We start from the raw sequence: 21,765 nt of genomic DNA, 5'->3' as shown, positions 1-21,765 counted from the left end.
ACCTTGCACAGTGAGAAAGGATTTTGGCAGGCAAGTCTGAGAATACAGCCGCAAACTTGCTAGGTTCACAGAGTAGCAAAAGAACCCCAGCAGGTTAAACGACTGACTCCAGTCTTACTGCTAGGTCTGGATAGGCAGAGTGTAATACCAAATCCCAAGGCCTATTTGCAGTAAGCAACAAACAAATACAAAGTTTACACAGTACTAGCTAGCTTTCAGGAACTGACTAACCAACAAAGATTCAGCAGCATCTGCCTAACCTGAGAAGAGGGTTTATATAGCAGGTGCTGTCCACGCCCCACTCAGACCTCACAGACTGTGAGCACAAAAACCAGCACCGGATCCCCTGCCGTGCACAGAGCCTGTAACCACTGCACAGCAAAAGACCCGAACCGGAGTATCAGCTACGCTCAGGTTACTCCGCTAGCACTTGTCTCCCGGTTGCCATGACGACGTGGCAGCACAGAGCAGGAGACCCTAACAGAAGGCCCCTACAGAGGAATTCCAACTGGGTCGTTTCCTGCACTTCCTACAGTCAGGGGTGAATATGGGCCTAAAATTGGGGTCCATAAAGGTCCAGATTTCGGCCCTATCCATTTTCTTTCAAAAAGAACTGGCTTCACTGCCTGAGGTTCAGACATTTGTTAAGGGAGTGCTGCATATTCAGCCCCCTTTTGTGCCACCAGTGGCACCCTGGGATCTTAACGTTGTGTTGGATTTCCTGAAATCCCACTGGTTTGAGCCACTTAAGACCGTGGAACTAAAGTATCTCACGTGGAAAGTGCTCATGCTGTTGGCCTTAGCATCGGCTAGGCGTGTGTCGGAATTGGCGGCTTTGTCATGTAAAAGCCCATATCTAATCTTCCATATGGACAGGGCAGAATTGAGGACTCGTCCCCAATTTCTCCCAAAGGTGGTGTCATCGTTTCATTTGAACCAACCTATTGTGGTGCCTGCGGCTACTCGGGACTTGGAGGACTCCAAGTTGCTGGACGTAGTCAGGGCTTTGAAAATATATGTTTCCAGAACGGCTGGAGTCAGGAAGACTGACTCGCTGTTTATCTTGCATGCACCCAACAATCTGGGTGCTCCTGCTTCAAAGCAAACTATTGCTCACTAGATCTGTAGCACGATTCAGCAGGCTTATTCTGCGGCTGGATTGCCGCATCCAAAATCAGTAAAAGCCCATTCCACAAGGAAGGTGGGCTCTTCTTGGGTGGCTGCCCGAGGGGTCTTGGCTTTACAGCTTTGCCGAGCGGCTACTTGGTCGGGTTCAAACACATTTGCAAAGTTCTACAAGTTTGATACCCTGGCTGAGGAGGACCTTGTGTTTCCTCATTTGGTGCTGCAGAGTCATCCGCACTCTCCCGCCCGTTTGGGATCTTTGGTATAATCCCCATGGTCCTAACGGAGTTCCCAGCATCCACTAGGACGTCAGAGAAAATAAGAATTTACTCACCGGTAATTCTATTTCTCGTAGTCCGTAGTGGATGCTGGGCGCCCGTCCCAAGTACGGACTTTCTGCAATACGTGTATATAGTTATTGCTTAACTAAGGGTTATTGTTATGAGCCATCCGTTGAGTGAGGCTCAGTTGTTGTTCATACTGTTAACTGGGTAAGGTTATCACAAGTTGTACGGTGTGATTGGTGTGGCTGGTATGAGTCTTACCCTGGATTCAAAATTTCCTTTCCTTGTAATGTCAGCTCTTCCAGGCACAGTTTCCCTAACTGAGGTCTGGAGGAGGGGCATAGAGGGAGGAGCCAGTGCACACCAGATAGTACCTAATCTTTTCTTTAGAGTTCCCAGTCTCCTGCGGAGCCCGTCTATTCCCCATGGTCCTTACAGAGTTCCCAGCATCCACTACGGACTACGAGAAATAGAATTACCGGTGAGTAAATTCTTATTTTCCACTGTAGCACGGGTCGCAGCCGTGTCGCCTGACACGGCTGCGACCCGTGCTACAGCACCCTTTCACACAGCGCTCACCAACCCGGCATATTGCCGTGTTGGTGACGCTGTTAGTGACGCGGCAGGGGTGGCGCTGGGAGATCACATGATCTACCAGCGCCGCCCTCCCATACACTGTGAAAGGGAGCCGTGTCACCTCGACACGGCTCCCGTTCACACTACACAGCTTACTGGGTTGAACACGTGTTCAACCCGGCAAGCTACCCAGGTAGGATTCCCGGATCACTTGATCCGGGAATTTGCAGGGGGACCCTTTTCCACTAGGGAAAAACTGTTTTAAAAGCTAGTGGAAAAGGGGTATGTGCTGGTGGTAGAGTAGGAACAAATCAGAGATCAGGAGCCAGGTTATGTGCTGGTGGTAGAATAGAAACAGGTCAGAAATCAAGAACCAAGTTATGTGCTGGTGGTAGAGTAGGAACAAATCAGAGATCAGGAGCCAGGTTACGTGCTGGTTGTAGAGTGGGAACAAATCAGATATCGGGAGGCAGGTTACTTGCTGGTTGTAGAATGGAACAAATCAGAGATCAGGAGCCAGGTTATGTGCTGGTTGTAGAGTAGGAACAAATCAGAGATCAGGAGCCAGGTTATGTGCTGTTGTAGAGTAGGAACAAATCAGAGATCAGGAGCCAGGTTATGTGCTAGTTGTAGAGTAGGAATAAATCAGAGATCAGGAGCCAGGTTATGTGCTGGTTGTAGAGTAGGAATAAATCAGAGATCAGGAGCCAGGTTATGTGCTGGTTGTAGAGTGGGAACAAATCAGAGATCAGGAGCCAGGTTATGTGCTGGTTGTAGAGTAGGAATAAATCAGCGATCAGGAGTCAGGTTATGTGCTAGTTGTAGAGTAGGAACAAATCAGAGATCAGGAGCCAGGTTATGTGCTGGTTGTAGAATGGAAACAAATCAGAGATCAGGAGCCAGGTTATGTGCTTGCTGTAGAGTAGGAACAAATCAGAGATCAGGAGTCAGGTTATGTGCTGGTAGTAGAGTGGGAACAAATCAGATATTGGGAGCAAAGTTACGTGCTGGTTGTAGAGTGGGAACAAATCAGAGATCGGGAGCCAGGTTATGTGCTAGTTGTAGAGTAGGAACAAATCAGAGATCAGGAGCCAGGTTATGTGCTGGTTGTAGAATGGAAACAAATCAGAGATCAGGAGCCAGGTTATGTGCTGGTTGTAGAGTAGGAACAAATCAGAGATCGGGAGCCAGGTTATGTGCTAGTTGTAGAGTAGAAACAAATCAGAGATCAGGAGCCAGGTTATGTGCTGGTTGTAGAGTGGGAACAAATCAGAGATCGGGAGCCAGGTTATGTGCTAGTTGTAGAGTAGAAACAAATCAGAGATCAGGAGCCAGGTTATGTGCTGGTTGTAGAGTGGGAACAAATCAGAGATCAGGAGCCAGGTTATGTGCTGGTTGTAGAGTAGGAACAAATCAGAGATCGGGAGCCAGGTTATGTGCTAGTTGTAGAGTAGAAACAAATCAGAGATCAGGAGCCAGGTTATGTGCTGGTTGTAGAGTGGGAACAAATCAGAGATCGGGAGCCAGGTTATGTGCTAGTTGTAGAGTAGAAACAAATCAGAGATCAGGAGCCAGGTTATGTGCTGGTTGTAGAGTGGGAACAAATCAGAGATCGGGAGCCAGGTTATGTGCTTGCTGTAGAGTAGGAACAAATCAGAGATCAGGAGCCAGGTTATGTGCTAGTTGTAGAGTAGAAACAAATCAGAGATCAGGAGCCAGGTTATGTGCTGGTTGTAGAGTGGGAACAAATCAGAGATCGGGAGCCAGGTTATGTGCTGGTTGTAGAGTAGGAATAAATCAGAGATCAGGAGCCAGGTTATGTGCTGGTTGTAGAATGGAAACAAATCAGAGATCAGGAGCCAGGTTATGTGCTGGTTGTAGAGTGGGAACAAATCAGAGATCAGGAGCCAGGTTATGTGCTGGTTGTAGAGTGGGAACAAATCAGAGATCGGGAGCCAGGTTATGTGCTTGCTGTAGAGTAGGAACAAATCAGAGATCAGGAGCCAGGTTATGTGCTGGTAGTAGAGTGGGAACAAATCAGATATTGGGAGCAAAGTTACGTGCTGGTTGTTGAGTGGGAACAAATCAGAGATCAGGAGCCAGGTTATGTGCTGGTTGTAGAGTAGGAACAAATCAGAGATCAGGAGCCAGGTAATGTGCTGGTTGTAGAGTAGGAATAAATCAGAGATCAGCAGCCAGGTTATGTGCTGGTTGTAGAGTAGGAATAAATCAGAGATCAGGAGCCAGGTTATGTGCTGGTTGTAGAGTGGGAACAAATCAGAGATCCGGAGTCAGGTTATGTGCTGGTTGTAGAGTGGGAACAAATCAGAGATCGGGAGCCAGGTTATGTGCTGGTTGTAGAGTAGGAATAAATCAGAGATCAGGAGTCAGGTTATGTGCTGGTTGTAGAGTGGGAAAAAATCAGAGATCGGGAGCCAGGTTATGTGCTTGCTGTAGAGTAGGAACAAATCAGAGATCAGGAGCCAGGTTATGTGCTAGTTGTAGAGTAGGAACAAATCAGAGATCGGGAGCCAGGTTATGTGCTTGCTGTAGAGTAGGAACAAATCAGAGATCCGGAGCCAGGTTATGTGCTGGTTGTAGAGTGGGAACAAATCAGAGATCCGGAGTCAGGTTATGTGCTGGTTGTAGAGTGGGAACAAATCAGAGATCGGGAGCCAGGTTATGTGCTAGTTGTAGAGTAGGAACAAATCAGAGATCAGGAGCCAGGTTATGTGCTGGTTGTAGAGTGGGAACAAATCAGATATTGGGAGCAAAGTTACGTGCTGGTTGTTGAGTGGGAACAAATCAGAGATCAGGAGCCAGGTTATGTGCTGGTTGTAGAGTAGGAATAAATCAGAGATCAGGAGCCAGGTTATGTGCTGGTTGTAGAGTGGGAACAAATCAGAGATCAGGAGCCAGGTTATGTGCTGGTTGTAGAGTAGGAATAAATCAGAGATCAGGAGCCAGGTTATGTGCTGGTTGTAGAGTGGGAACAAATCAGAGATCAGGAGCCAGGTTATGTGCTGGTTGTAGAGTGGGAACAAATCAGAGATCGGGAGCCAGGTTATGTGCTGGTTGTAGAGTGGGAACAAATCAGAGATCAGGAGCCAGGTTATGTGCTGGTTGTAGAGTGGGAACAAATCAGAGATCAGGAGTCAGGTTATGTGCTGGTTGTAGAGTAGGAATAAATCAGAGATCAGGAGCCAGGTTATGTGCTGGTTGTAGAGTGGGAACAAATCAGAGATCGGGAATATTAGAAATAAATGACCACGAGCGAGTAGAAACAGCTCAGAGATCAGCAACAAGGTTATGAGTTGGTGGTATAGTGCTGTAGGTACAGGTCAGAGATTAGAAGACAGGTTATGTGCTGGTTGTAGAATGGAAACAAATCAGAGATCAGGAGCCAGGTTATGTGCTGGTTGTAGAGTAGGAACAAATCAGAGATCGGGAGCCAGGTTATGTGCTAGTTGTAGAGTAGAAACAAATCAGAGATCAGGAGCCAGGTTATGTGCTGGTTGTAGAGTGGGAACAAATCAGAGATCGGGAGCCAGGTTATGTGCTAGTTGTAGAGTAGAAACAAATCAGAGATCAGGAGCCAGGTTATGTGCTGGTTGTAGAGTGGGAACAAATCAGAGATCAGGAGCCAGGTTATGTGCTGGTTGTAGAGTAGGAACAAATCAGAGATCGGGAGCCAGGTTATGTGCTAGTTGTAGAGTAGAAACAAATCAGAGATCAGGAGCCAGGTTATGTGCTGGTTGTAGAGTGGGAACAAATCAGAGATCGGGAGCCAGGTTATGTGCTAGTTGTAGAGTAGAAACAAATCAGAGATCAGGAGCCAGGTTATGTGCTGGTTGTAGAGTGGGAACAAATCAGAGATCGGGAGCCAGGTTATGTGCTTGCTGTAGAGTAGGAACAAATCAGAGATCAGGAGCCAGGTTATGTGCTAGTTGTAGAGTAGAAACAAATCAGAGATCAGGAGCCAGGTTATGTGCTGGTTGTAGAGTGGGAACAAATCAGAGATCGGGAGCCAGGTTATGTGCTGGTTGTAGAGTAGGAATAAATCAGAGATCAGGAGCCAGGTTATGTGCTGGTTGTAGAATGGAAACAAATCAGAGATCAGGAGCCAGGTTATGTGCTGGTTGTAGAGTGGGAACAAATCAGAGATCAGGAGCCAGGTTATGTGCTGGTTGTAGAGTGGGAACAAATCAGAGATCGGGAGCCAGGTTATGTGCTTGCTGTAGAGTAGGAACAAATCAGAGATCAGGAGCCAGGTTATGTGCTGGTAGTAGAGTGGGAACAAATCAGATATTGGGAGCAAAGTTACGTGCTGGTTGTTGAGTGGGAACAAATCAGAGATCAGGAGCCAGGTTATGTGCTGGTTGTAGAGTAGGAACAAATCAGAGATCAGGAGCCAGGTAATGTGCTGGTTGTAGAGTAGGAATAAATCAGAGATCAGCAGCCAGGTTATGTGCTGGTTGTAGAGTAGGAATAAATCAGAGATCAGGAGCCAGGTTATGTGCTGGTTGTAGAGTGGGAACAAATCAGAGATCCGGAGTCAGGTTATGTGCTGGTTGTAGAGTGGGAACAAATCAGAGATCGGGAGCCAGGTTATGTGCTGGTTGTAGAGTAGGAATAAATCAGAGATCAGGAGTCAGGTTATGTGCTGGTTGTAGAGTGGGAAAAAATCAGAGATCGGGAGCCAGGTTATGTGCTTGCTGTAGAGTAGGAACAAATCAGAGATCAGGAGCCAGGTTATGTGCTAGTTGTAGAGTAGGAACAAATCAGAGATCGGGAGCCAGGTTATGTGCTAGTTGTAGAGTAGAAACAAATCAGAGATCAGGAGCCAGGTTATGTGCTGGTTGTAGAGTGGGAACAAATCAGAGATCGGGAGCCAGGTTATGTGCTTGCTGTAGAGTAGGAACAAATCAGAGATCAGGAGCCAGGTTATGTGCTAGTTGTAGAGTAGAAACAAATCAGAGATCAGGAGCCAGGTTATGTGCTGGTTGTAGAGTGGGAACAAATCAGAGATCGGGAGCCAGGTTATGTGCTGGTTGTAGAGTAGGAATAAATCAGAGATCAGGAGCCAGGTTATGTGCTGGTTGTAGAATGGAAACAAATCAGAGATCAGGAGCCAGGTTATGTGCTGGTTGTAGAGTGGGAACAAATCAGAGATCAGGAGCCAGGTTATGTGCTGGTTGTAGAGTGGGAACAAATCAGAGATCGGGAGCCAGGTTATGTGCTTGCTGTAGAGTAGGAACAAATCAGAGATCCGGAGCCAGGTTATGTGCTGGTTGTAGAGTGGGAACAAATCAGAGATCCGGAGTCAGGTTATGTGCTGGTTGTAGAGTGGGAACAAATCAGAGATCGGGAGCCAGGTTATGTGCTAGTTGTAGAGTAGGAACAAATCAGAGATCAGGAGCCAGGTTATGTGCTGGTTGTAGAGTGGGAACAAATCAGAGATCAGGAGCCAGGTTATGTGCTGGTTGTAGAGTGGGAACAAATCAGAGATCAGGAGCCAGGTTATGTGCTGGTTGTAGAGTGGGAACAAATCAGAGATCAGGAGCCAGGTTATGTGCTGGTTGTAGAGTGGGAACAAATCAGATATTGGGAGCAAAGTTACGTGCTGGTTGTTGAGTGGGAACAAATCAGAGATCAGGAGCCAGGTAATGTGCTGGTTGTAGAGTGGGAACAAATCAGAGATCAGGAGCCAGGTTATGTGCTGGTTGTAGAGTAGGAATAAATCAGAGATCAGGAGCCAGGTTATGTGCTGGTTGTAGAGTGGGAACAAATCAGAGATCAGGAGCCAGGTTATGTGCTGGTTGTAGAGTAGGAATAAATCAGAGATCAGGAGCCAGGTTATGTGCTGGTTGTAGAGTAGGAATAAATCAGAGATCAGGAGCCAGGTTATGTGCTGGTTGTAGAGTAGGAATAAATCAGAGATCAGGAGCCAGGTTATGTGCTGGTTGTAGAGTAGGAATAAATCAGAGATCAGGAGCCAGGTTATGTGCTGGTTGTAGAGTGGGAACAAATCAGAGATCAGGAGCCAGGTTATGTGCTGGTTGTAGAGTGGGAACAAATCAGAGATCAGGAGCCAGGTTATGTGCTAGTTGTAGAGTGGGAACAAATCAGAGATCAGGAGCCAGGTTATGTGCTGGTTGTAGAGTAGGAATAAATCAGAGATCAGGAGCCAGGTTATGTGCTGGTTGTAGAGTGGGAACAAATCAGAGATCAGGAGCCAGGTTATGTGCTGGTTGTAGAGTAGGAATAAATCAGAGATCAGGAGCCAGGTTATGTGCTGGTTGTAGAGTAGGAATAAATCAGAGATCAGGAGCCAGGTTATGTGCTGGTTGTAGAGTGGGAACAAATCAGAGATCAGGAGCCAGGTTATGTGCTGGTTGTAGAGTGGGAACAAATCAGAGATCAGGAGCCAGGTTATGTGCTAGTTGTAGAGTGGGAACAAATCAGAGATCAGGAGCCAGGTTATGTGCTGGTTGTAGAGTGGGAACAAATCAGAGATCAGGAGCCAGGTTATGTGCTGGTTGTAGAGTGGGAACAAATCAGAGATCAGGAGCCAGGTTATGTGCTGGTTGTAGAGTGGGAACAAATCAGAGATCAGGAGCCAGGTAATGTGCTGGTTGTAGAGTAGGAACAAATCAGAGATCAGGAGCCAGGTTATGTGCTAGTTGTAGAGTGGGAACAAATCAGAGATCAGGAGCCAGGTTATGTGCTAGTTGTAGAGTGGGAACAAATCAGAGATCAGGAGTCAGGTTATGTGCTGGTTGTAGAGTGGGAACAAATCAGAGATCCGGAGTCAGGTTATGTGCTGGTTGTAGAGTGGGAAAAAATCAGAGATCGGGAGCCAGGTAATGTGCTGGTTGTAGAGTAGGAACAAATCAGAGATCAGGAGCCAGGTTATGTGCTAGTTGTAGAGTGGGAACAAATCAGAGATCGGGAGCCAGGTAATGTGCTGGTTGTAGAGTAGGAACAAATCAGAGATCAGGAGCCAGGTTATGTGCTAGTTGTAGAGTGGGAACAAATCAGAGATCAGGAGTCAGGTTATGTGCTGGTTGTAGAGTAGGAATAAATCAGAGATCAGGAGTCAGGTTATGTGCTAGTTGTAGAGTGGGAACAAATCAGAGATCGGGAATATTAGAAATAAATGACCACGAGCGAGTAGAAACAGCTCAGAGATCAGGAACAAGGTTATGAGTTGGTGGTATAGTGCTGTAGGTACAGGTCAGAGATTAGAAGACAGGTTATGCACTGGTGGCAGGAGCTGGTACCTCGTGAATGTCAGTCAGACTGTACCTCGCTGATGTCTGTTTCCTATCATATTAGTAATATACCAGCAGCCACCACTGTATATACAGTAGGTGACACTTTACGTAATGTTGAAGCGTTATGCTTGTCTTCACTGTTCATGTCTTTTGTACAGTAGGTCCCATCACATTCTTCAGTTATTTCGGCAGCAGCTGTCACAGTGACAGTTATACTGAAGAAACTTTTCCATCTGAAAATACTTTCTAGATGAGACCGCTGGAGTTCTTTCCATTTTTCTTAATGCTGTGATGGGTCCTGCAGGGTATTATGGGGCATGGCTCAGCGAGATACATAGCTGTGTTATAATAGAGTGGGGGCGGCCTGCCAGCGTGCTGAGATTTGCTGCTATTTGTGGCAGTAATCTTCAATTGTCTCTGCTGGGCAGGATGTGCAGTGCCCAGACATTATATGCCACAGACCCCAGAGTGTGACACATATTAGCTTGGAGCAGGCAGGAAGACTATGCTGATTCTCCTGCCCGCTGTGGTGGTCGCTGCCCTGTGCTGTCTGGCAGCCAGCTTCCTTGTGTTGAGATGGATGGTTCGGAGACCCACCAGCCAGAAAATCCAGAATGCCAGGGAGCAGAGGGCACAGGCTTTGGTGCTTATGGAGAAAGCTGTGGAGCAGTATAAGAAGAAGGTAAGGGCTTTTCCGACCATTCCTAATTAATATGCACAGTAGTAATAATTTACATTTTAATCATACAGTATTTTGAAACAAATATCAGATCACTCAAAAAAGACTAACATTTAAGTGTGCCAGGAAATAAAAGTTTTATGACCGTAATGAATCACTATGACCGAGGATAATAAAATTCAATAATAAAGGTAATTGTGGATTCTAGAATTTTATCTATTTATAGAGCAGACTTAATTCATCTAAATTCCTCCTTAGAACAAGATCCATAGTCACAATGCTGAGAGTGGCCTAATTCAGATATATTCTCATCATTTATATACTGTACTATGTTAGAATATGTTAAATGGTAATATTTCAGAATTATTTCCATCTAGGTGGCAGTGTTATGCTCTGTGGGCCTGATTCATATTTGTACGTAAGCCCAATGGTTTGTGTACAAATACTATGTTTGGGGGTCTGGACTGGCGCACGTGCAGAACGGGTCTTACGTGGGTGTAGTATGCAAGGTCGACAGTAACTAGGTCGACCACTATTGGTCGACAGTAACTAGGTTGACAGGGTCTCTAGGTTGACAGGGTCTCTAGGTCGACAGGGTCTAGGTTGACAGTGCAAAAGGTCAACATGAGTTTTATGTTTTTTTGTTGTCGTTTTCTCCGTACAGTGACCGAGAACCCCAATTAGTGCACCGTGTCCCCTCGCATGGCTCTCTTCGCTCGCCATGCTTCGGGCATGGTGCCTCACTCCGCTACCGCTGCGCTCGACACAGGTTACTATTCCCAATCGTAGTCCACGTGGATCGTTAAGTATGAAAAACAGAGCCGTAACTAGGTATGTGCGCAGGATGACCTGGGGCGCAACCAGCAGCAATCTATACTAGACAGTGCCGGTGTCTGAGTGTCAGCTCTGCCTCCCACCTCCCCAAGACGGAGCTCAAAGTGCAGCTGCAGGAAGCCGAGAGTAATGCCTCCCCCCCGCCTCATGGACTGAGCCGCGGCATGCGGCGCGCCTCTGCCAGCATTATTGCCTGCCCCCCCCCTCCGGTACCTTACACCAATCTCCGGCACCTCACACATGCAGGAGGAAGAAGGGTTCTGTGAGCAGCAGTACCTCCGGCTGGGAGCTTCTCTGCTCCCTGCTCCGCGGCTGTCTCAGCAACAGCTTCACTGTGCTCCCCTCCATGGCTACATCCACGTCCTGCCCGGCTCCTTCTGTGTGGAGATGACCATGCTGCACAGGGTCTACCTGAAAGGGGGCCGCGCAGCTGCTGAGGGAGCTCCGGCCCAAACTGAAGGAGGTGGTCACCAGACAGGTGCGTGGCTGTGTATGTGGGGGACGGACGGACACAGGAGGACTAAGGGGTTGGAGGAGTTAGAAGAATATGGGGTGTATGTGGGTGGACAGGGGTTATAGGGGATAAGGCCAGGGGTTATGTGTGTGGTGATAAATGGGTGGCTGTGTGCTGTAAAAAGGGGGACTGGGTGCCGTAATGTGTAAAAAGAGGGACTGGCTGCCGTATTGTGTGAAAATGGGATGCTGTCTGCCGTAATGTCTAAAAAGGGGGACTCTACCGTAATGTGTAAAAGGTGGACGCTGTCTGCCGTAATGTGTAGAAAGGGGGATGCTATCTGCCATAATGTGTAAAAAGGGGGACGCTGTCTGCCGTAATGTGTAAAAAGGAGACACTGTCTGCCGTAATGTGCAAAAAGGGGGACGCTGTCTGCCATATTGTGTAAAAAGGGGGACGCTGTCTGCCGTATTGTGTAAAAAGGGGGACGCTGTCTGCCGTATTGTGTAAAAAGGGAGACGCTGCCTGCTGTAATGTGTAAAAAGGGGACGCTGTCTGCCATAATGTGTAAAAAGGGGCTCTACCTGGTGTAGTGGCGCTACTGTGCGACGTCATTTGAATAATGGAGACTACTGTGCACCGTAATATGAACTGGTATTATTTTGTGGCAACACCTCTTCCCCATGAAGCCATGCCCCTATAAAAAAAATTACACGCCTACGGCGCGCACTGCCCGCTTTACATAAGAGGGGGGGGCGATGACGTTTCCTGCACACAGCGCTAAAATGTCTAGTTACAGCACTGATGAAAAAGGTCAAAAAACATTTTTATTTTTAAAAAACTCATGTCAACCTTTTGACCTGTCGACCTAGAACATGTCGACCTAGAGGCCCTGTCAACCTAAAGACCCTGTTGACCTAGTTACTGTCGACCAATAGTGGTCGACCTAGTTACTGTCGACCTAGAGACCGGATCCCATCAGCTGCAGCATGATAGACATGCTGCAGCATATGGGGGCGGCACCCAGCACTCCCGTTTTGAAGGTGTGCCGGGTCCAGAGTCTGAGACGTCGGATACAGGCTTCCTAGACTTTAATGTCTGGATCCGACGGCCAGCCTGTGTAAGCTTGCAACCACTGCGAATCGTGACCACTGGTCGCGATGGTGATCCTAGGCTGTGTCCTCAGGTGCAGCACTTGGATCCTCGCTAATGCTAACAGGATGCCTCTATCTCCTACAGATGCCTCCTGCTGCATTAGCGTTTTAATTAGACAGAATTGCACAGCCGCTTAATTGCGGCTGTGCAATCCCATGAGAATATAAATCGTGTCTGGTGTCTATCAAGATATAGATAGGACTAGACATCAGGGGCGGATTGGCCATAGGGCTAGCAAGGAAGATTCCTTTTAGGCCGACCTCTCTGTGGGGCCTGTTCTGTGTGTTGTCATGGGGCCCCACCCCACACATGATAGGCAGCCCACCGCACTCAGGGGGTGATTCAGACCTGATCTCTGGGCTGCTAACTTTGCTATCCTGCGTTCAGATAGTCACCACCCCTGGGGGAGTGTATATTCTCAGTGCAAGTGTGCGATCCCATGTGTACGCCGAGCTGTAAAAATCCACCGTGTGCAGTCTGTGCGCAGCCCAGGACTTACTCCTACAGTGCGATCACAATAGGCTGGTCGGGGCCGGAGCTGACCTCAGACACCCTCCCTGAAAATGCTTGGGAACGCCTGCGTTTTTCCGGACACTCCCAATAAATGGTCAGTTACCACCCACAAATGGCTTCCGCCTGTCAATCATCTTGCGAAAGCCGTGCGATTCCCGTCGCTGACTGGCGATGTCCTTTGTTGTTGTGCGACGCGCATGCGCATTGCGGTGAATATGCATGCGCAGTTATTTACTGATCGCCCGCTGTGCGAAAACGCACAGGAGCGATCAGGTATGAATCAGGCCCTCAGTACACTGCATTGTCCCCATTCATTCTGTTATTCCATCTCTGCAGTACAGCAACTCTGCCATCCAGTGGGTATGGGTCATTGGGTCGACCCAACTTAGGTTGACCACTGAAGGTTGACATTGCCACTAGGTCGACATGGGCGTTAGGTTGACATGTACTAGGTCGACAGGTCAAAAGGTCGACATGAGGTTTTTCACTGTTTTTGGTGTCGTTTTCTCCGTAAAGTGACGGGGGACCCATATTAGTACACCGTGTCCCCCCTCGCATGATCGGGCACAGATTACCTCACTTGGCAGAGATTGCCATTCCAGTCGTAGTCCACGTGGATCGTTAAGTATGAAAAAATCCCAAAAATGAAATGTTTTTTGAAAAACTCATGTCGACCTAATGGAATTGTCGACCTTCAGTGGTCGACCTAATGAGTGTGGACCTAAGTTGTGTCGACCTAACGACTGTATCCCCATCCAGTGATGCTGCAAAGGCTACACGGTATGTTATACCTCTTGTGCTGCCCATGTCAGTCCACGTCTACAAAATGTTACATGACCACTAGTTCTTAATCTCAGACACAACTGCAGCAAAAGAAGGAAGGCCACAACTATATACAATCAGACCCCATGAGGAGGGATCCCATCCCCCTCAACAGACCCCATCCCCTCATCAGACCACCCCTTCATTAGGGCTGCTTCCATATATTTCCTGGGCTGGTTTTCCATCCCAATGGATCCCTGTGCAGGGCTGTTTCTAGCCAATTTGGCTCCCAGTGCGAGATTAAAAAATGCGCCCCCCCATGACATAAAAAAATGTGCCCCCCACACACACACCTAGATGAAAAAAACAAACTTGCGCGCGCACCTGGCAAGGGGGCGTGGCCTCATCTAAATGGGTGTGGCCTCATCTGAAAAGACTACCTCACAATCCAGTTTCTGACCCTGCCCCAACAGATCACGACCACCACAGGAAAAAAATAATCTACCATATTAAGCCCCACACAGTAATGCCCCCTGCACCATATTATGCCACACACCACAATGCCCTTGATACATTAAATCCCACACTACGGCAGGCAAGAGTCCCCATTTCACACATTACGGCAGGTGTCCCCATTTTACACATTGAGAGAGAGAGAATACTTACAGAGGCGATTACCGCTCTTCGGCCCGCCTCACCAGTCGCTCCTCGCGCCGGCCTTTCCCTCTTTCTAACTTGGATCCCCCTCTGTACTCCGCTCGGGGGGGGGAGTTTTGCGGAGTGACGGGGTGAAACTCCGCCCCCCGAGCGGGTTACTAGGGGAGAAATAGGAGGGGGAAGCAGGGAGCCACAGTTAGTGCCGCAGCAGGCGCCCAGTGCGGTTGCACTGCTCACCTGCCCCAAGAAACGGCCCTGTCCCTGTGCTTATATAACATTATATTTCAATAGAGTTAATTACATTCATTGTGAAGGATATGTATTAGCACTGCAGCCGTTTAGAACCACAGGAATCCGTCTTATTGTACCTCCATTAAGAACCTAGCAATGTTGTGGACCATTATAATAGGTAGCAATCTATCCTTGTATATCAATGCCTAATTTCCTATAGATTGTAAGCTGGCAAGCAGGGCCCTCCTACCTCTATGTTGGTCCGTTTTTGGCCAGTTTGTTCTATTACTGTTGCTCTAATTGTAAAGTGCAATGGAATTTGCTGCGCTATATAAGAAACTGTTAATAAATAATAATAATAATAATAATAATAATAATAGTAATAATAATATTATTATATAACGAGTGCACTACCAAGGTTCCAGACCTGAGAATAAAAGCCATCTGGTCTTTTGCAATAGCTTTCACCTCCTGGATTAGCCAATCTGATGTAATGTGCCCAGTATTTGCCAAAATAATACAATGCTTGCTTTGTGCAGACAGGCAGTTTTCCTGAACCACTAAAGAAAGCAGTCAGACCTCTTTTAAAAAATTCTTATTTTAGCCCCTCTGCATGACTGCCTGTACAGACCAATAGCAAACCCTCCATTCTAGGGAAGGCTAATGAGAAAGTGAGTGCAATTCAACTGGAAACTTATTTGTCAACTTGAAAGAGAGAAGGGACACAGTGTTCACACGGGGAATGATGGACTTCCATGTATAATTATTAAGGAATGTGTTTATTAAGGAATTTATTATTAATTTAACAATTATAGGGGGTTCGTCTTAAAACACAAAAAAGACGTTCACTATTGTGTATTCTCTGTGAATTACTTCACCTCACAAATGACACCTACAGCATACAGGGGGTCATTCCGACCCATTCGCACTCAGCGGTTCTTCGCTGCGATGCGAACGGGTCGGAAATGCACATGCGCGGTGGACGCATTGCGTACGCGCATCGTTGCCTGGCGATGATCGTTCGCAGCCGTGCTATGCTAAAATACACTCCCCCACAGGCGGCGTAAGGTTGATCGCACGAGCAGCAAAAAGTTGCTATGTGCGATCAACTCGGAATGACCCCCTCAGTGTGCACTATCATGACACAAATGTAAGTGCACAATAATTGCTATGTTAAGATGGGGTATGGATCACAGGATCACCACTAATTAGACCGATAGTCATTAGTTCGACCACTATTGGTCGACATGGCAAAGGTCAACATGATGAAAAAAATCAACATGTGGAAGGTCGACATGGTCAAAAAGTTGACACTGTCCGAGTGTGCCCAGTCCGAGTGTGCCCAGAATAGGGAATACTTCCTTCCTTTGGTCTCTATGTGCCTTTTCCTTGCAGCCCCAGTGGCGGGACTCGGGAGAAAGTGAAGGAGGAGCTGTTGACGGGCCACGTTCCGCTTGAGTTGACAATTGTCTCACCAGCAGGTCTTTGAACCTCTGCAGACTTGCGTCTGCCGGAAAGAGAGATACAACGTAGGCTTTAAACCTAGGATCGAGCACGGTGGCCAAAATGTAGTGCTCTGATTTCCACAGATTGACCACCCTTGAATCCTGGCAAAGCGAATGAGGGGCTCCATGGACTACAACCTCTTTGCAGGTTATACACAACTATACCTGTCCTTTGCACCGTGTACTGGGAACTACCCCTCTGGTTTTCCGGATTCTACTAAACAGTTTTATTTTGTTTGAGATGTCAATTAATGAACAATTTATGAAATATAAAATATCCATAATACTAAGCATTGACAATTTCAACTGAGGGGTTACTTTCAATGTAGGGCAGGGATGTAGTTTTTTCATGTTGGAATGCTCAAGAATCACTGGGGGAGATGCATCAAAGCTTGGAGGGAGATAAAATAGAAAGAGAGATAAAGTATCAACCAACCAGCTCCTGTCATTTTACTGTCTGTGTTTGAAAATGGAGAGTTAGGAGCTGATTGGTTTGTACTTTGAGGTCTATGTACTAGGCTTCAGAGAGAGATAAAGCAGACGGAGATAAAGTATCAACTAATCAGCTCCCAACTGTCATTTTTCAAACACAGCCTGTAACATGACAGTTAGGAGCAGATTGGCAGGTACTTTACTGTATCTCACTCCACTTTATCTGTCTCCAAGGTTTCAAATGTTTCCGTCTATGTATTATGTCTTACAGCATGGTCACACTGATTCCAGCCGGATCCTCTCCCTGCCCCTAGCAGAGCTTGTGGAGGAGCTGAAGAAAGGATCCTTGAGCCCGGAGGCCGTCCTACATGTCTACGTGGAAAAGGTGAGAAATAATGCACAACTGTATAATATATCACACAACTGCTCAAATGTGAAGCAGCCAATTAGATGTCTGCTTTCATTCTATAACCTGCACTACAATGATTAATGCTAATTGCTGATTGATCACTACGCAGTGTCTGACTTTGACACTATGGATGGACGGAACCAATGTGTTCGCATGCAGTGGCTGCGTCCATAGGGTCTGCGCACATGCACCAGCCATAGTGCGTGTGTGCAACCTTTCACCCTGACGCAGCTTTGTGGGGGAGGAGATAGGGAAATGCAGTCATGTCATGGCCGTTTTTCGGGCCCGGCCAATGATGCTGCCTGCGTTTCCTGTGATAAGAAACACGGCGGCAGGACCCCTGCCTACGCAGCCAGGCTGCGTAGGCAGTGGTCAACCTCTCTTCAATGCGATTGCAATTGATATCCACACATGCTGGGCGGCCTTGCCCTGTGCTGGACGCCCCCAGCATGTGAGTATATGGTCTCGCAGCAAAATCTGCGACCAAGTCTGAATAGCCTCCTAAGGGGGAAACATTTGTCCCATCTCTCTCTCATTCAGGCTTTGGAAGTGACAAAGGAAGTGAACTGTGTGACGGACTTCCTGGCGGATTGTGAGACGCAGCTGCAGGAGGTGAAGAAGCAGCAGGAGAAAGGTCTTCTCTATGGAGTTCCCATTTCTCTGAAGGATGATGTCGGATATAAGGTTCTTTTATTGGACTTCCTTTCATAAGTAGATTCATATAGTATATACCATATAAATAACTGCACTCCACCAGGGGCCTCTAGATCTTACCCACTGAGAGGCTACAGTTACCATCACAGAATAAATTGTTATGTAATAATCTACACTATGTAAACAAGGGATGCGGTCAACATCCCACCAGACGGAATCCCAGCGGTCGAAATACCAACGCCGGAATCCCGACCGGCACAATCCCGACATATTCTCCCTCCGTGGGTGTCCACGACACCCATAGAGGGAGAATATAATAGTGCCTGCAGCGTGGTGAGCGAAGCGAGCCAGCAAGGGGCTGCATTCTGCTCGCCACCCCTGTCGGGATTGTGTGGTTGGGATTCCGGCGTTGGTATTTCGACCACCGGGATCCCGTCCAGCAGGATTATGTACTGATCCCGTAAACAAACGTGATTCCCCCATGTGCACACGCGAAATGGTGCGCTCCTGTAGCCGACACATGTTCCTGAAGGTATAAACGGGTAGAGGGGCACTGATTAGATTATTTTCTAACGAAATGGCTTGGCAGAAGGAGCTAGCCAAGTTTGAAAAGGGGATCATTGTAGGCTGCGCAATGTCATGTTTCCTGGGCGACGCTGGACTGGTATACAGAATATCCAGTAACCCAGATGGACTGGCCAACTCAGAGTCCAGATCTTAATCCCACTGAGAACCTCTGGGATGAATTTCAGTGACGGGTGCGTTCTAGACCGACTCCACCTTCTGCAGTGTCGCAGTTGGTCACTGTACTTAAGGCGGAATGGCAAAACATACCGCCTGCTGTTGTCCAGGAACTTGTGTGGACAGTTTGCCAAGAAGGGTGTCTACAGTAATCACTGCATGTGGTGGGCCCACAAAGTACTGATGTCAATAAATTCTTGTCGCTCTATTTGCTGTCAGCGTCCAATCACATTGTCTACATAGTAATCTTTAAACAAGGTGAAAATAGTCTCACACTTGACAAACCTGAAACTAGAGTCTGGAGATAGCACAAAGCCCAGAGCCCATAATAAATTCCCTAATGGCTGATAATCCTGTGTGCCCAATGCATCAACCACATACTTGCCTACCCTCCCGGAATGGCCGCGAGGCTCCCGAAAATCGTGTGGCCCTTCCGGCCCCCCGGATAGGTGGGCAGGTCTCCCCCCTCCGCACATCCCTTCGCACTGAATCACGTCATCGTTGCTCTGCCCCCACTATGCAGTACCTATTTTCTCGGCACAGCACAGGGAACAGAGCCACGGTGATGCAACGTGTTGCCACGTCGCCAGACTGCCCACTTTCCACGTCCCGGACAGCCCATCCTCCATGCCTCCTAGCCATGCCCCCAGACCGTCCATCTTGCCGCAGGCCACGGAGGGGGGCAGCAAAGATGGCAAGTATAATCAACCATAACCTTCAACAACATATAAATAATACATAATGTTAGACAACCATGTGACCTTAAAATTGGTCATATTTTATTTTGACATGAAATGTAATTTGAATTAGAAAATATGATCTGGTGGATGTCTGAACTGGCATAACAAACACATGTGCACAGTAGCCCCCGGCTGGTGTTCAACTGTCCATCCAACTGTAACTTTTGGACTTACTCGGACAGATAGGGTCAACACTCCTGATATGAAAGAATGGAAACCTACAAGGAAAGTCCACCCAATAAACTTTATAAGCAGCACATTATATATATATATATATATATATATATATATATATGATGTGCTGCTTAGAAGGTTATAAAGTTTATTGGATGGACTATCCTTGTATATATGTGTGTGTGTGTGTGTGTGTGTGTGTGTGTGTGTGTGTGTGTGTGTGTGTGTATATATATATACAGTATGCCATTATGGTATTATATACTCATGTAGCATGTAGGTTCCCTTATTTACCACATCAGTACAATCCACATCCTCCCCCAGGAATTGTTATGTAGTGGCTCCACACTTTCCCATTGACCGATTCTTCGCAGCTGGTTGTTGCACAGTGTTATTTGTGATGTGTTTATAGCATCAGATATATATAATCATTGCTTTGTCTTCACAGGGACATAACTCAACCTTAGGTCTTGTCCATTTTCTTGGAGTGGATGAGGCTGTGGACAGCGTTATTGTGCAGGTGTTGAAGAAACAGGGCGCCATTCCCTTTGTGAAGACCAACGTCCCACAATCCTTGATAAAGTAGCTATACCACCTGTATTTGCAGTGTGTGTGTGTCCATATTGTAGTTTTACACCTTATTTGCAAAAGTTAAATAGAGGCAGACTAACAACATGGCAACCTGGACCCACATATACAGAAGTCCCTACAAATATACGTAGAAACATCTGCACTGTGCCATTTGTGATCTGGGGTTTCTGTGTGACATAATGTGAGCTGTGGGTCCTACAGTGTGTTTAACACACTTCTGACAACAGAGCAGCTGCACAAACACACAACATTTTTTTCTGTTAAAAAAATCCTTTGCAAATTAGTAATGTATTAGAAATAAATAACCAATCGAACCTACTTGAAACAAGTACTTTCAATAGAAAACAATCCAACACAGAAATTTATTAAGAATCGTGTGTGGAATATCATTGCTCTAAAGTAGCAGTAATTAACAAACAGCAAAGAAAAAAACTCTAAACCATGTGTAAAATAGCAAAGCAGACACGGATGCCCCCTAAACAAGTGCACAAGTCAATTCTCAGTGCCCAGTCTGTACCTCTCTCCTGAAGGCCCTGGGGAACTGATGACTGGCACTCGGTGCCCATGTAAAGCCCTGGTCAATAAGCTGTGTTGCTGAGCAGTTACCCAAAATCTCCTCAACCATAAAAATAGCGTTCCATCTCTGTGGGTTGGAAACAGTGCAGGTTACAATGTGGGTAGGATACAGTGTGCGTCAGATAGAATTTGTGTTGAATACAGTGCGGTCAGATACAGTGCGGGTTGGATACAATGCAGGTCAGATACAGTGTGGGATACAGTGTGGGTTGGATACAGTATGGGATGGATACAGTGTGGGTTGGATACAGTGCAGGATGGATACAATGCAGGTCAGATAGTGTGGGATACAGTGTGGGTTGGATACAGTGTGGGATGGATACAGTGTGGGTTGGATACAATGCAGGTCAGATACAGTGTGGGATACAGTGTGGGTTGGATACAGTATGGGATGGATACAGTGTGGGTTGGATACAGTGTGGGATGGATACAGTGTGGGTTGGATACAGTGTGGGATGGATACAATGCAGGTCAGATAGTGTGGGATACAGTGTGGGATGGATACAGTGTGGGTTGGATACAATGCAGGTCAGATACAGTGTGGGATACAGTGTGGGTTGGATACAGTATGGGATGGATACAGTGTGGGTTGGATACAGTGTGGGATGGATACAGTGTGGGTTGGATACAGTGTGGGATGGATACAGTGTGGGATGGATACAGTGTGGGTTGGATACAATGCAGGTCAGATACAGTGCGGGATACAGTGTGGGATGGATACAGTGTGGGATGGATATATTGCAGGTTGGATACAGTGCCGGTTGGATACAATGCAGGTCAGATACAGTGCGGGATACAGTGTGGGATGGATACAGTGTGGGATGGATACAGTGTGGGATGGATATATTGCAGGTTGGATACAGTGCCGGTTGTATACAATGCAGGTCAGATACAGTGCAGGATACAGTGTGGGATGGATACAGTGTGGGATGGATATATTGCAGGTTGGATACAGTGCCGGTTGGATACAATGCAGGTCAGATACAGTGTGGGATGGATACAGTGTGGGTTGGATACAATGCAGGTCAGATACAGTGTGGGATACAGTGTGGGTTGGATAGAGTGCAGGATGGATACAATGCAGGTCAGATACAGTGCGGGATACATTGTGGGATTGATATATTGCAGGTTGGATACAGTGCCGGTTGGATACAATGCAGGTCAGATACAGTGCAGGATACAGTGTGCGTCGGATAGAATTTGTGTTGAATACAGTGCGGGTCAGACATAGTGTGGGTTGGATACAGTGCAGGTTGGATACAATGCAGGTCAGATACAGTATGGCAGGGGTGGCCAAACAGTCGATCACGATCGACTGGTCGATCGCGGACATGCGACCAGTCGATCGCGACCTGCCGCCCATCCACAAGAGGCGAGGAGAGTGCAGTGCGCACCT

The 21,765-nt window shown here is 47.2% G+C and overlaps 1 protein-coding gene and 1 long non-coding RNA gene across 5 annotated transcripts in view; one reads left to right on the top strand and one right to left on the bottom strand.

Annotated features, from left to right (window-relative positions):
- LOC134957548 (vitamin D3 hydroxylase-associated protein-like) overlaps window positions 1-21,765 on the top strand; it is a 98,592-nt gene that overhangs the window by 25,293 nt on the left and 51,534 nt on the right. For 3 of the 4 annotated variants that reach the window (XM_063939527.1, XM_063939528.1, XM_063939530.1), the window contains exons 2-4: window positions 16,756-16,869; window positions 17,434-17,577; window positions 19,651-19,784. In XM_063939527.1, the coding sequence (XP_063795597.1) occupies window positions 16,756-16,869; window positions 17,434-17,577; window positions 19,651-19,784 (392 nt within the window). Of the gene's footprint in view, window positions 1-9,708; window positions 9,945-16,755; window positions 16,870-17,433; window positions 17,578-19,650; window positions 19,785-21,765 lie in introns of those variants that run through there. The other variant, XM_063939529.1, reaches the window with a different exon arrangement.
- LOC134957549 (uncharacterized) overlaps window positions 1-21,765 on the bottom strand; it is an 88,876-nt gene that overhangs the window by 49,759 nt on the left and 17,352 nt on the right. The gene's annotated exons all lie outside the window — the stretch shown is intronic.

The sequence above is a fragment of the Pseudophryne corroboree genome, chromosome 9 (genome assembly GCF_028390025.1).
Source record: "Pseudophryne corroboree isolate aPseCor3 chromosome 9, aPseCor3.hap2, whole genome shotgun sequence".
Classification (NCBI taxonomy): Eukaryota; Metazoa; Chordata; class Amphibia; order Anura; family Myobatrachidae; genus Pseudophryne; species Pseudophryne corroboree.
The sequence above is the reverse complement of the archived record's forward strand: the minus strand, read 5'-3'. Positions and strand labels throughout refer to the sequence as shown.